Consider the following 13,788-nt stretch of genomic DNA (forward strand, 5'->3'; position numbering starts at 1 on the left):
TCCAAAATCTCTCATAAACAAGGATTTCGACCTGCTGCCCTTTTGCTGTCCTTGTCAGGACAATGATTAACTAATAACTGAGCTGTCCTATTGGTCCTCCCAACATGCTAAAAGAAGTCCAACAATAAACCAGGAGGTATCTGATCATATTAGGGTCTCACCATGGACCTGAACACAGCAGCTTTCCTCCTTGGAGCTTTGCTCTGCAGTGGTAAGATATTCATCTTTGAATGATAATTATTAATAAATGTATCATAGCCATTGAAGAGGCAGTTGTTGGATTCACTGTGAGAGTGCCTCATCGATATGTATTAGGATCTTAAATGCAGAGTTTTTGTTCACACAGCCACATAAATGTAATGGAAACAGGTCAGAACAGACAGCATTGAATAATCAATTTAAAGCTAAACCTCATGTCTACAACTGATAGATGATGTTAACTGTGGGCTCAAAGCAAAGATGTTTTATATAATGGATGTAATGGATGGAATTTCTCTCAGCCCATCTATGGTCTAAAACGACCTTCTTTAGCTGTCTTTTATCTGATTGACTATCTCTTGCAAACAGAAGGTTTGAGTGGAGGTAGGAGGGGCTTCTATGCTAATAGACACACCTGTGTGGCTGTGATGACCAAAATAGAGATATCAACTCTCAATGCCATCATACAGAATGAAAAAATAGAAAAAAGAAAAAAAATCCTGAAACCTAGTGTTTAGAGGAATCGGAAGCGTGAATTTTTCCTTAGTAGGATCATTTGTAAATACATTGACATCCCCATTTGAAAATTTCGACATGCTTAATAAGAGTATCCACCAGTGTAACTAATAATGTAGACTTTCTGATTCAAGATTAGGTCAAATCAACAAAAGAAAGTGATTTCTCTTACATTTTTTATCCTATCTACCTTAATTACATCCCAGTAATGTAACAGAAGCTTAAATAATTTTGGAAATGTTCAGGCAAACAGCAAAGAATAAGCTAACAAATCAATCAGTTAATAAATAAAGCTTTGGGGGATTTTTTTTTTGTGTGTGTGTATGATTGCAGTTGGTGCTACTGAGATAGAGGGCTACTCCAGAACTGAAGGGGCATGGATCCTCTCACTGAATAAACGAATGTATTCAGTCAGCACTTTGGCCGAATGTGCTACCAAATGCAACACTGAAACCCTCTTCACATGCAGGTAAGTTCATACCTCACACTCCCAATTGTTTTCATCTTGGGTATTAAACAGTGCGCACACACACTACATTTATATACATATGTACTTTTTTTAAAAACAGGACTTTTATGTATGATGAAAACGACAGCGAGTGCTGGACAGCAGCTGCAAACTCTAAAACAGAGAATATCATGCGCAGAAGAAACACAGCTTTATATGAAAAAAACGGTAATGATCTTCAAATTCCTGATATAAGTGATATAAGACTGAGATGTCTGTTTTTGCATTTTATTTTCTTTGTCTCTGGTGACTGTTCTACTCTGGTTTGTGTGATCTTTTTAGTTTTCCTAACATTGTGGTTAATTTTTAGCCAATGTGTCATGATCAATGATGTTTGGACTGTGTCTGCAAACACAGTGGAGCTGGATTGCAAGTTAAACACTACTGTGGTTCAATCTGATTGAATACAACACAATAGTAGAGTCCTGTTGTTTCTTTTTTCTTTTCTTTTCTTTTCTAGAATATCTCTTAGAATGCGCAAATGGGATAGGAACAGATTACAGAGGAACAAAGTCCAGAACAAAATCAGAACAGGTCTGTCAGAGATGGGACGCAAGCTACCCACACAGGCCAAAGTATGTATTCAACTGATTTAACTTAACCATTTCTTATCTTTTTATTATTATTTTATTTCTATAGAACATTTAATAACAACAAAATGTTGGCCAAAGTGCTGTGCAAACATAAAAATTGCACAGTAACAAATGACATCAATAACAAACGACATCAATAACAAATAACGAATACCAGGTAACAGATGAGTAAGTAGATAGATAGTAACTCTCATGCAGTGTTGAAAGCCAATGAGTAAAAATGTGTTTTAAGATTGGATTTGAAAAGATTGACGGTCGGGGCCTTTCTAATGTGGAGAGGTAAATCATTCCACAATTTCAGTGCCACAACTGCAAACGTCCGGTCACCTCTGTGAACCAGTCTCGACTTAGATGTGACCAAGATCAAGAGATCGCTTGATCTAAGAGCTCTAAAGGGCATATAACGCTGCAGTAAGTCAGACAGATATTCTGGAGCCTGTCCATTCAGTGCTTTATAAGTCATCAATAAAATTTTGTATTTTATTGATTACATTAATTTTTGTTAATGTTTCTGCTGCAGTTTCACGCCACAGAGCCACCCACGAGCAGATCTGGAGTCCAACTTCTGCAGAAACCCTGATGGGGACAAAGGGGGACCCTGGTGTTACACCACTGACCCCCAGAAACGCTGGGAGCACTGCAACGTACCCAGCTGCTCTGGTAACACACACACACACACACACACACACACACACACACACACACACACACACACACACACATATCTAATTATACTCTAGCAGCTATTTTACATTCAATGGTCTTCATTTGGTTTAATACTAATATATAATTTGGGACAACATTATCTGCTATCCATGGCCCAGCATATCAGATACATCAGGGATTTTCCTTCCCAGAGGAATGTATAGTCTGCAATGGTGAGGACTACAAAGGAAAAATCTCCACCACTGAAAACGGCTTCACCTGCCAACGCTGGGACTCTCAGAAACCTCACAACCATGACTACCATCCCAGCAGGTAAGTGCAAAACCTTTGTGAGTTTAACAAGCCTTTTCTGGATTACTTTCTGGATACTTCTTCTTATACTCTGTGCAGTCTACCACAAAAATATCTTGAGGAGAACTACTGCAGAAATCCAGATGGAGATCCCCGACCATGGTGCTTCACCACTAACCCATCCAAACGGTGGGACTACTGCGCCATACCGCGCTGCAGTAAGTCTCCATTTTAAAATGTTTCCTCATTAATGAACCACAAAAAGGCTTTCACAGCTGTTGTTTGTTGCCCAGCGTGTTCTTCTGCAACACAATTAGCATGATGGTCATAAATTAAGAATGTCATGTGCAAGAGTTGTTGCAGACAAACAAATATATTCATGTTCCAATGAAACCAGACATTCAAACTTCATAGTTTTTGTTGCTCAATCTATTTACAGGCAGCAAAGTATTTAAATTCAGTTTATTCAAGTTCAACTAATGTTATAGTGACCTGCTATTTTAAGTACCATGATTAAATCCAATCAAGGTGCAGAGTTAAGCAGGCAACATTTATTTCAGGTGTTCTTTATTGATGGCAAAATCCCAATTCAGCAGCTTGTAGACAAAACACAACAGCCCATTCAGAAATCCATGTTGAATAAACATTGAAATATATATATTTAGATAAACTCAAGCTACCATCATCCACTGCCAGAAACTACTTAAAAGTATAAGTAAAATGAATAACAGAAAAGGAAGAATAGAACTAAAGGAGACTTTATGTAAATGAAGTTGTAAGAAAGTATAAAAGACAACAAAATACAGACAATATGCTTCACTTCTTTTTTTGCTGGATTGTACATGAAATACATCTTTTCTTCCGTCTTCAGCTGCTGAACCTTCCACCATTGTCCCAGAGGTCGACTGTGTCACCGGGGAAGGTGTAGCATACCGAGGAACAATTGCTGTAACTGAGTCTGGCAAAACGTGCCAGAGCTGGTCGGCTCAGGTGCCACATAAACACAACCAGTCCCCAGAAAACTACCCTTGCAAGTAAGAGCTGTATCCAGGAATTAATGTCCATCCTAACGTGGTGAACCAAATATTAGTGGGAGTTTTTGTCAATAGTTTTCAGCTCTAGTGTGTGTAGCACCTACGTGGAGTCATTACCTTGGTTATTAGGGTAATCGTGGCTCAAGAGTTGGCAGTTCGTCTTGTAAAATGAATAGTGGAATTGTAAAGCGCTTTGAGGGTCTTGAAAAGTGCTATATAAATGCAATCCATTATTATTATCCATTGGTACTGTATATGAGTAATTTTGGGCTAGTATCAGAAGATTAAGAACGACCCTTAGAGCTCTGGTACATGAACAGCAGAGGAACCAGACAAACACTGTTGTGTGGCTTAAAAGTACTTCAGTGATGTTAAGCCTTTTAAAAGAAATTTGTGAACAACACAGGATTACAACAGGTTTTAACAGAACTTCAAGTATAAAAATTTCCCCCAAAGTAGCAAAAAAATAGAATAAAAGTAAATTTGTGAACAAGTAAAAGATTAGTCTTTTTAAGTTCAAATGTTACCGGTGGGGTCCATGACAAACGGATGTATTGCAACAGAGTCCGTCCGATGAGGAGTGTGTGTGTGTGTGATTGTCTGTAAACCACCGCCTCTGTTCAAAGATGGTCGCTCACAGTGGACATAGATGGCTTCTTTCACTCCTCTTTCAAACCATCTGTCCTCTCTGTCCAAAATGTGAACATTGGCATTTTCACAATGAGCTCACCCGAAACTCTGGCTGATTGGGACCCACACCCAGTTTCACACCTTGGCTCAGGCGATTAGAGGATCATCAGGGGTCCTTTTGTCCCTCTGTGGGGGGAAACTCCCACTAGGTTTATATCTGGGACTCTCCACCATTTGACCTTAGAACTGAAGAAGCTTCTCGGATGAGAGGTGAAACGTCTTCAAGCAACTTAAAGAAGTCCAGATGCTTTTCTTTGCAAGCTCCTTTGACTTATTTTTATATTAAGTAAACACTGCATACTTTTTATTTAAAAAGAACTGTAAAAAGAACAAAAAAGAAAATGTTTAATATTACTTTACATTAGATGGTTTGAAATGTTCATTGAATTTATTCAGTAACATTTATGAGAAAAATATGAGAAAAGAAAGAAGAAATCTCTTCAAAATTATTTTTTCAGTGCAAATATGTTTTCATCTTCTTTGTCAGAGGTCTGGATAATAACTACTGTCGTAACCCCAACAATGAACTGATGCCCTGGTGCTACACAACTGACCCCAGCAAACGCTGGGAGTACTGCAACGTGCCACGGTGTGGGGTTGCACGCACACAAGGTATAGTGTTAGTTAATCTATCTCGTCCTTGTGTTTCAAAAATGAGTGAATCTCCCCCCTTTCAATATCCCTTGCTGCAGGTGATCCAGTGATCCCCCCAAATGAGGAAGACTGCTATGAAGGGAACGGTTTCAGTTATCGGGGCATAACATCAGAGACCATCAGTGGAAAAGAATGTCAAAGTTGGAGCTCCATGACTCCTCACAGACATTACAAAACTCCAGAAGCCTACCCTGATGCGTAAGTATTAAACACATTCAGTTTTTATGGCTAACACAACAGGATGACACAAGAGGATAAGACAGCTGACCTTGAGAGGGGGAAAAAAATTATAAAAAAAAAACTATATTCTAACACAAACATGAACTAGGAATTCATCACTACATACAAGAAGAATGTTAGTATGCTGAAGATGTACCTTAAACCTATGTGGTAAAATCCATGAATTTTAATTTTTGAAAATTTTTAGCAGTCAGAATTCTGACTGGCAAAAAACCAAAAAACAAATTTTCCAACCCCAATTAGATCCATCTATTTATTAAGCCCCCTCTCTGGGCTTAACTCTATATGTAACTCTATAACTCTATAAAAATATCTTGTTTAATAGGTTGATGTCTTAAAGTTTCAGGGGCTTTTTTTTTTTTACAACAGGGACCTCAGAGGGAATCTGTGCAGGAACCCTGACGGGGACCAAGCTCCCTGGTGTTTCACTACAGACCCCGCAGTCCGCTGGGAGCACTGCAACTTGAAGAGATGCTCTGTCAGACCTTCAGAAGTCAGTTCTCCTCGGCCACACATCACCTCCATTGCCATCCAGACTCCACCGGAAAAAGGTGAATCAGCTTTAAGTGTCACATGTTGTGCTTCCTTGCCAGCTTGTTTGACCTTTCATTTACTTCCCCTGTTTCGCTGCGGCTGTTTTAGACTGCAAGATCGGAAATGGAGCGACATACCGAGGTCCAACCTCTGTTACTGCGAATGGTGTGACATGCCAGGCGTGGAGTTCTCAGACTCCTCACAGTCACATCAGCTTCACCCCAGAGACTCACCCCACCAAGGGTCTGGACGGCAATGTAAGTGCGTGGGTGTTGCAATAAAAACTCTTTGTGGTAAGAACAGATTTTTTTTCTAGCTTCTAACTTCTCTGTCCACTATCAGAGCTGCAGAAATCCAGACAACGATATAATTGGACCGTGGTGCTACACTACTGATAGGGACAGGATATGGGAACACTGCCAGATCCCTGACTGTGGTATATGAACATTGTTTGTGTTGGCATTCAGATTCAGTGTGTTTTATTTTAATTTGTTACCATCTACCAACCTTTTTAACCACTCTATCAGCATGAATGATGCTCAGTCTGAACTGCAGACTGTAGTAACCCTTGCTTTCTATTCACTCATCTCAACCTGGGTCTGATTCTATCCACATGTGTTCTGGTATTCTAACCATGTTAACAACAGTGAATATCTCACTTAGTTCAATGAGATTAGCAACTATCAAACAAATATTGTTTTGGTCAGAGAAATTCACACATTGTCTCAACAATAAAAAATCTCTGTCTCTATCTATGCTGCACCGCTCTATCATGCTACTATAAATCCCATTATTTAGAAGTGGAAATAGGACTAATACCTATTTGCAGCTAGTAGGTGCCAGTGATGATAATAAATATTTTTTTCTCTTTGGACTTCAGATAATTAAAGATAAAGACAAATGGCAGTAAGTGAATGTGAAGAGCTGACTTGTTTGGGAGAGCCAAATCCTGTTCAGCTCTGCTGAGAATCCAGGCAGAGTTGGAACTTTATTTTGATCGGCACACTATGTGCAAAGACACACAATCATACCATCATGGGAAAGATGGTAGTGGGCAGACTTTCTAAAGCCAGTGAGTGCAGTGATACAGGCCAGGTACACATGTGAAAATATCCATCAGAGCAGGATCAACAACAAACCTAAAAATACTTCTCAGAACTGTTCAACAGTCTGTGCAGCTGTACTTCTGCTGCAGGTGTACCATGGCTTTTTGCAATTCAAACCAAAACAAATCACCCCAGACAAACAGATTAGGACTTGACTGAGATGATACCCACTGACCTCTAGCTATTTTCCACTCTGGAAAACAAAACACTTCTGTCCAGGCCTCAAACCCCATGTTTGTTCTCCCCAGTAGTGGTAAATACACAAAAGTAAAACTTAATTTAACAGTAAAAAATTGCTTACAAAAACACAAACCATTCGTATTTGTTAAATTATACCTAAATAGAAGGCATAGAGTGATGCTAAATGAGGCCATAAGAGCCAAAGCCAAACCAAAAGAGCAGAATCTCTTGATCTCAATAATGTGTGGAGACTGGAGCCTGTCCCAGATTTCAGAGGGTAAAAAGTGCAGGATTACCACATAGAGATGTCCAGTCTTTTTAATCTACAGTAACCTAAAATGCAATGGAACATGTTCACACAGCCAGCTGATGGATCCCAGCACATGACTTTGACACTGTGAGGCAATACATGGTGCTGCTGAATTATTGTCCAGCTAACCAAGACATGCTAGAGATACCAGATAAAATCCATTTAGTGAGTAAAATGGATTAATAAACCTATTTTTGTGCAAACTTTTCCATTGGCTTGTTGCTAATGAGACTATAAAGTTTAAAGTTTAAACTAATTCAGTGTTTTTGTTTCACTCATCTTCTGAGAATTCATGACAATGAACTACTGCTTTATAGTTGAAATGAAGTGCGGAACACCAGTAATCAAACCAAAACGTTGTTTTAGTCGTCTTGTCGGCGGCTGCGTGTCGAATCCTCACTCATGGCCCTGGCAAATCAGCCTCCGAACCAGGTGAGAAAATAACACCAAAAGGACTTACATTCATAATATAACATGTACAGAGTAATTTAAATACTTTTGACTGTTAACTGTAAATACTGTAAAGACTTGTTCTTGTAGTTATAGAAATAAATACATTGAATGTTAATAGTGATATGTTACAGTATTTTATATTGATTTTGGCCTGGGTTTTGTTTGTCTGTTCACTTTTTAGTTCATTTGTTTTTGAAAGCAAGCTGCTGCTGCATCTCGTCTGTATTGTGAAAGAAACACCTGTTTCTATTTCTACTAGTATAGGAAAACATGTCTGCGGAGGAACTCTGATCGACCCTCAGTGGGTCCTTTCTGCTGCTCACTGCTTCAAGAGGTAGGAACAGGACCACCATTAACAATTAAAATCAAATTCTGCAATAACTCAAACAGTGATTGATTATTCCACCAGCTCCATTTGGCCTTCAGCCTACAAGGTATTCCTGGGTATCCACACGGAGAGAGGCAATGAGCCATCGAAACAAGAGAGGAGACTTGAGAAAATAGTAATGGGACCAAACAGAGCAGATATTGCTCTGCTTAAACTAGAGAGGTCAGTATGGCTCTAATCATCCTGGGTCAGCTATTAATGATATTACACAAACAACTTGGTGCAGATCTGAACTTTGATCTTAGCTAACCTGAAGGACTGAAGCATGGATGAAATATGTGTTTTTGAAAGTATTAACACTGAGACTCAGCTACCAGACTTGTTAGAAAACAGGCTCTCATACTTTAATCCAGCATACAGATACTGTCTATTAATTATTTAGTTATCCATCTGATATTACAATTATCACAATATCTATGAAAAGAAAGTGTGAAAAAAAAAACCAATAGTGCTATCAGTCAAATTCATCTATAATTAGCCGTGAATGGGTAGCACCGTCTATTACAGCTTGCTTATACTATCATAATAGTGGGGTAATAAGGTGGAAACGAGTAGCCAATAATGTGGAAGTAATGTATAAGTGTTATGTTGTATGAAGAGTAATCATACTGGAATAATATTACATTAAAATGTATGTAATTGTGTAATAATATAGGAGCAAAAGTATCCCCATGAGTTAAACCAATTAGCAATAGCTTAGTGACAAACTGGTAACAATATGATACATACTAGCAATAAAATGGTAACACCCATGCATTAAAATTGTTATATTATATTATGTGATATTAACTTATTTACATTTGGCTCAGTGTCCCAACCTTTTTGGAACGGAGTATGCAGAAAAATAAGTAACTTGTTGACACGAGTTTAATCTTGTGAATGCCATTAAAGATATTTGCATTTCTTTCAGCCCTGCTATAATAAATGATAACGTGCAGCCAGCTTGTCTCCCAGAAAAGGACTATATAGTTTCCAGTACAGCAGAGTGTTTTGTAACTGGATGGGGTGAGACTCAAGGTACGTCACATAGATGTGTGCTTTTTTTTTTAATGTCTGTGGATCTTATTGTAATGACAGAGTAAAAACTGACTGATACAAACTGATACAAATCACACGTTTATGTGCTTTTAATCAAAGTTTGTTTGAAGCCACATCTGGTCCTCATAAACATAGGTGGGACATCAAGTAGGCAGGATTTTCTTGTTGATAATAGCCACTGTTTCACAAGTTTTATTTTCTTCTGTTTCATTTGAAGTTAGTTTTTTCCTAACAAAGATGTATTAGTGCTATAGTGATACCCATTCACATCTTTTTCTAGCATTTTTGTTCTTGATTAAAGAAAATGTTTAAAACAAATGTTTGAAATGTTTTCACAGTTGCTTTACAACTCATGATACACTGTAAGCTGAAAAACTCATTCGCACACTTTAGAAATGCCAATGTAGAGATGATTGACACAGAAGGAAAATCATTGAGTGCAATGAAAACCTTTCACCAGCAAGTGGCAGGATTTGAACAATAAGCTTTACTGTGGCTCTATATCGACCAGCAATAATTACTATTTTTGAACATAATTTCTAATTAATGATTCTTTGTTAATTAAACACATTACATCTTGGACAGGGAGGTTTAGCAGTTTGGTCAACTCCACTGTACATGTATTGCTACACATCTTATGATGATGGCCATGAGGAGGAGGAAGGTAATTGCACACAGGTGTGTTGGCAGGTACAGGAGGCGATGGTGTCCTGAAAGAAGAGGGTTTTCCGATTATCGAGAACAAGGTGTGTAATCTACCAGAATACCTGAATGGCAGAGTTCAAAACAACGAGATGTGTGCCGGATATATCGAGGGAGGAGCGGACAGCTGCCGGGTATGAAAAACACAAACCTACGAAAACTGGGGAATGTTTATAAAATGTGTGTGTTTTACTTCATCTTACTGACCTGACATATTTTAATAGATTTCCAGAAACTAATGACTGAAAAAATCAGATATATAAATGTTTCATTTGTTTACAACAGTTCAACATAGAATTTAGTAATAGTAATAATGTTTCTATAGTAAATTCAAACAGTTAATTATTCTCCACCCATCCATCCATCCATCCATCCATCTTCATCCGCTTTGTCCGAGGCCGGGTCGCGGGGGCAGCAGCCTAAGCAAAGAGGCCCAGACCTCCCTCTCCCCAGCCACCTCCTCCAGCTTATCCGGGGGAACACCAAGGCGTTCCCAGGCCAGCCGAGAGATATAATCTCTCCAGCGTGTCCTGGGTCTGCCCCGGGGCCTCCTCCCGGTGGGACATGCCTGGAACACCTCACCCAGGAGGTGCCCAGGGGGCATCCTTGTCAGATGCCCGAACCACCTCAGCTGGCTCCTTTCGATGTGGAGCAGCAGCTGCTCTACTCTGAGCCCCTCCCGGATGGTCGAACTTCTCACCCTATCTCTAAGGGAGAGGCCAGCCACCCTTCGGAGGAAGCTCATTTCCGCCGCTTGTATTCATGATCTCGTTCTTTCGGTCACTACCCACAGCTCGTGGCCATAGGTGAGGGTAGGGACGTAGATCGACCGGTAAATCGAGAGCTTCGCTTTTACACTCAGCTCCCTCTTCACCACGATGGACCGGTGCAGCGTCCGCATTACTGCAGCTGCAGCCCCAATCCGTCTGTCGATCTCCGGCTCCCTTCTCCCATCACTCGCGAACAAGATCCCAAGATACTTGAACTCCTCCACTTGGGGCAGGAACTCATCCCCGACCCGGAGTGGACACTCCACCCTTTTCCGGCTGAGAACCATGGCCTCAGATTTGGAGGTGCTGATCCTCATTCCCGCTGCTTCACACTCGGCTGCGAACCGTTCCAGTGCGAGCTGGAGGCCCTCACCCGATGAAGCCAACAGAACCACATCATCTGCAAAAATCAGAGATGAGATTCTGAGGCCACCAAAGCGAAAGCCCTCCGCCACTTGGCTGCGCCTAGAAATCCTGTCCATAAAAATTATGAACAGAACCGGAGACAAAGGGCAGCCCTGGCGGAGCCCATCACCCACCGGGAACGAGTCCGACTTATTGCCGGCAATGCGAAGCAAGCTCTTGCAACGGTTGTATAGGGATCGAATGGCCCGTTAATGTAATTTAATATAAACTCAAAGATGCTTTGACATTTGTGAAATTTACAGATAAAATGACCAAAATCAAATAACTTGCATGTGGAACTGTACAATAATCCAATACTTGGAAAAATCTGATTGTATAACAGGTAATTTATGCTTTTGATACGAATGTTTAATTATATTAAATAAAACCTGTTAGTCCAGCTAAAACTACACATACTTGTTTTAACTTTTTACATCCGTTCTTCCATATGTGGTTTATACAGTAAGGATTTTCTGAGTACATTAACATTCCAAGTCGTAGCTTTAATATGAATAGGTTTACATCAACATAGAAAGAACTGTGTGGGAAAAATGGCAGTTTTAACATGGCGTACCCAGTTGCAAGGGTTTGTTGCAGGGATATGTTGTCCTTGAAAAAGAAAATTAAAAAGAGCTCACTCATAGTTTGACATCTTTCAAGCTGAAGTTGTCAAACAGTATGAGGAGTAATGATGTGGCTATGCAAATGAAAAATATAAGAATCAAATATTATGAATTTGCTTTCTTACACATGCATTTGGGGAAAACCGGCTTGGGCTATATTTCACAGCTGTCCTTTCTTACATGTAGCACTCAACAGGCAAGCAGTTTCAAATACTGAAAATTCTTCAAGTGTGTGAGGTGAAAGAGCTGCTTTGATGGAGCATACAGAAAGTAGTAAACTCACTTTGGTGAATGCAGTGGTCAGCTGTTTGTGTCATTCAAACATCAATTTCACTCGAGCAACAAACAGACTTTTCACTATTTAGCTGGGAGGTTAAAGATCAGACATTTTTTGTCAGGTGATTCTGCAAAAGTTCACAGAGGAAGTTCTTTGGTTTGCCAGAGTTATTGGGGTTCTTTCCAGAAAATTATTATAGAAATGTTGGAGAATTTCAGTCAACCCGAGTAGCACAATTTAAAGACAAAGATCAAAGGTTATTTGCATGGCTGCAAAGAGTGTCATCAACACTCTTGAGGATTTAAGTAAACACTTGACTTTGTCTATTGTGTGTTAAAAAGGCTAAACAGCACACATCACTTTCAGTATTGGCACAAACATATTTTGATTAAACATACACATTCATTAGACATGGAAACATGGAAAAACAAGCCCAAATATTTACAGTGTGGACTGTAGACATAGAAAATTTGTGTTGCTTCTAAAATGGATGGGAAATAACTAAATACGAATGTTTTGTTTTTGTAGTTTCAGGTATTTGGCTTATTTCCTGAGCCATTCTCACTTTTACCCCCATCATTTTAACACAAATATGTTTACTTTCTAAGAAAGAGATTTTTAATATTCCAAATAGTTTGTTTATTTGGCAAATATGCACTAGTTTATTGCTTACACAATAATGCAGAAAAAACCCAACTTCCTTCGTGTTTCCTGCTCTTTTTTAGGCTGGTTTCAGCAGCTGTTAACTTAAACATAATCAAAAACTGTAGTTATTTCTACACATGTGTTCTCCTCCTGTAGGGTGACAGCGGTGGTCCTCTGGTGTGCTATGAGCAGAACAAGTTCGTCGTGCAGGGTGTCACATCGTGGGGTCTGGGCTGCGCCAATGCCATGAAACCTGGTGTCTACGCTCGAGTGTCTAAGTTTAAGGACTGGATAGACACAACCATCAAAGCCAACTAAAAGCTATCATCTGCAGTGTGTTTACTGAGGATGTCTTAACCTGTATATATTGTTCTGCTCTGGCAATGATTGACTTCATGACATGGAGTTTTTCGGTTTTCTATTCTCTCCTGAAGTGGATAGACTAAAAGCAGAGCAGCTTACTGGTTTCAAAAGCAATGAAAATGTTTCTGTAACAGGTTAAACTTTTTTTTTTTTTTTTAGAAGCCATGCTTTTCAGAAAATGCATTACAAATCTACTTCTTTGTGGTTACATTGAGTGAAATACAAGATAAAGATTCAGTTGTTGTTTCCTACTTGATTGTGTGTGACTTAATTTAGTTTTAAGACATTCCTACAGTTTAACCAATTGGTGTGTGTTATCTGTCTTCATAGATAAAGCTGGGTGTCATCAGCATAGCAGTTAAAATGTATACTATGCCTTCTGATGATACTGCCCAAGGGAAGCATGTATAAGCAGAATTGCTCCTAGCACAGAATCCTGTGGAAATCCATAATTAACCTTAGTGTGTGTGAAGAGGACTCACCATTAGAATGTAAAATATGTGTTGTGTGTTCTTTCCATAGCTCAACATCCCTTACACCACGTATTGTCTGATCATAGCGCCAAAGTTCACGACCTTCAACTACCTGACTGAGCTTCAACTCT

The 13,788-nt window shown here is 39.4% G+C and overlaps 1 protein-coding gene across 2 annotated transcripts; it reads left to right on the forward strand.

Moving 5' to 3' along the window:
* Nucleotides 1-88: 88 nt before the first annotated feature.
* Nucleotides 89-13,435, forward strand: LOC113006847 (plasminogen-like). 2 transcript variants are annotated; one of them, XM_026143056.2, is made up of 19 exons: nucleotides 89-211; nucleotides 1,048-1,183; nucleotides 1,284-1,390; nucleotides 1,683-1,797; nucleotides 2,336-2,475; nucleotides 2,640-2,793; nucleotides 2,872-2,990; nucleotides 3,644-3,806; nucleotides 4,984-5,108; nucleotides 5,189-5,348; nucleotides 5,760-5,941; nucleotides 6,033-6,181; nucleotides 6,267-6,360; nucleotides 7,838-7,952; nucleotides 8,233-8,307; nucleotides 8,383-8,523; nucleotides 9,272-9,378; nucleotides 10,090-10,235; nucleotides 12,978-13,435. In XM_026143056.2, exons 1-19 carry the CDS (start codon nucleotides 163-165, stop codon nucleotides 13,137-13,139), a joined length of 2,439 nt encoding a protein of 812 aa, XP_025998841.2. In that variant the 5' UTR covers nucleotides 89-162; the 3' UTR covers nucleotides 13,140-13,435. The 2 variants fall into 2 exon arrangements, with proteins under 2 accessions (XP_025998841.2, XP_080146006.1); XM_080289880.1 differs by having other exon boundaries at nucleotides 2,673-2,793.
* Nucleotides 13,436-13,788: the final 353 nt, after the last annotated feature.

The sequence above is a fragment of the Astatotilapia calliptera genome, chromosome 15, assembly GCF_964374335.1.
Source record: "Astatotilapia calliptera chromosome 15, fAstCal68.1, whole genome shotgun sequence".
NCBI lineage: Eukaryota > Metazoa > Chordata > Actinopteri > Cichliformes > Cichlidae > Astatotilapia > Astatotilapia calliptera.

Excerpts from the sequence above, each read along its gene's own strand:
- LOC113006847 (XM_026143056.2), top strand. The coding sequence starts at position 163 with ATGGACCTGAACACAGCAGCTTTCCTCCTTGGAGCTTTGCTCTGCAGT. Across the intron at positions 1,184-1,283 it reads GAAACCCTCTTCACATGCAG|GACTTTTATGTATGATGAAA; the intron begins GTAAGTTCATAC and ends TTTTAAAAACAG. Across the intron at positions 6,182-6,266 it reads CCAAGGGTCTGGACGGCAAT|AGCTGCAGAAATCCAGACAA; the intron begins GTAAGTGCGTGG and ends GTCCACTATCAG.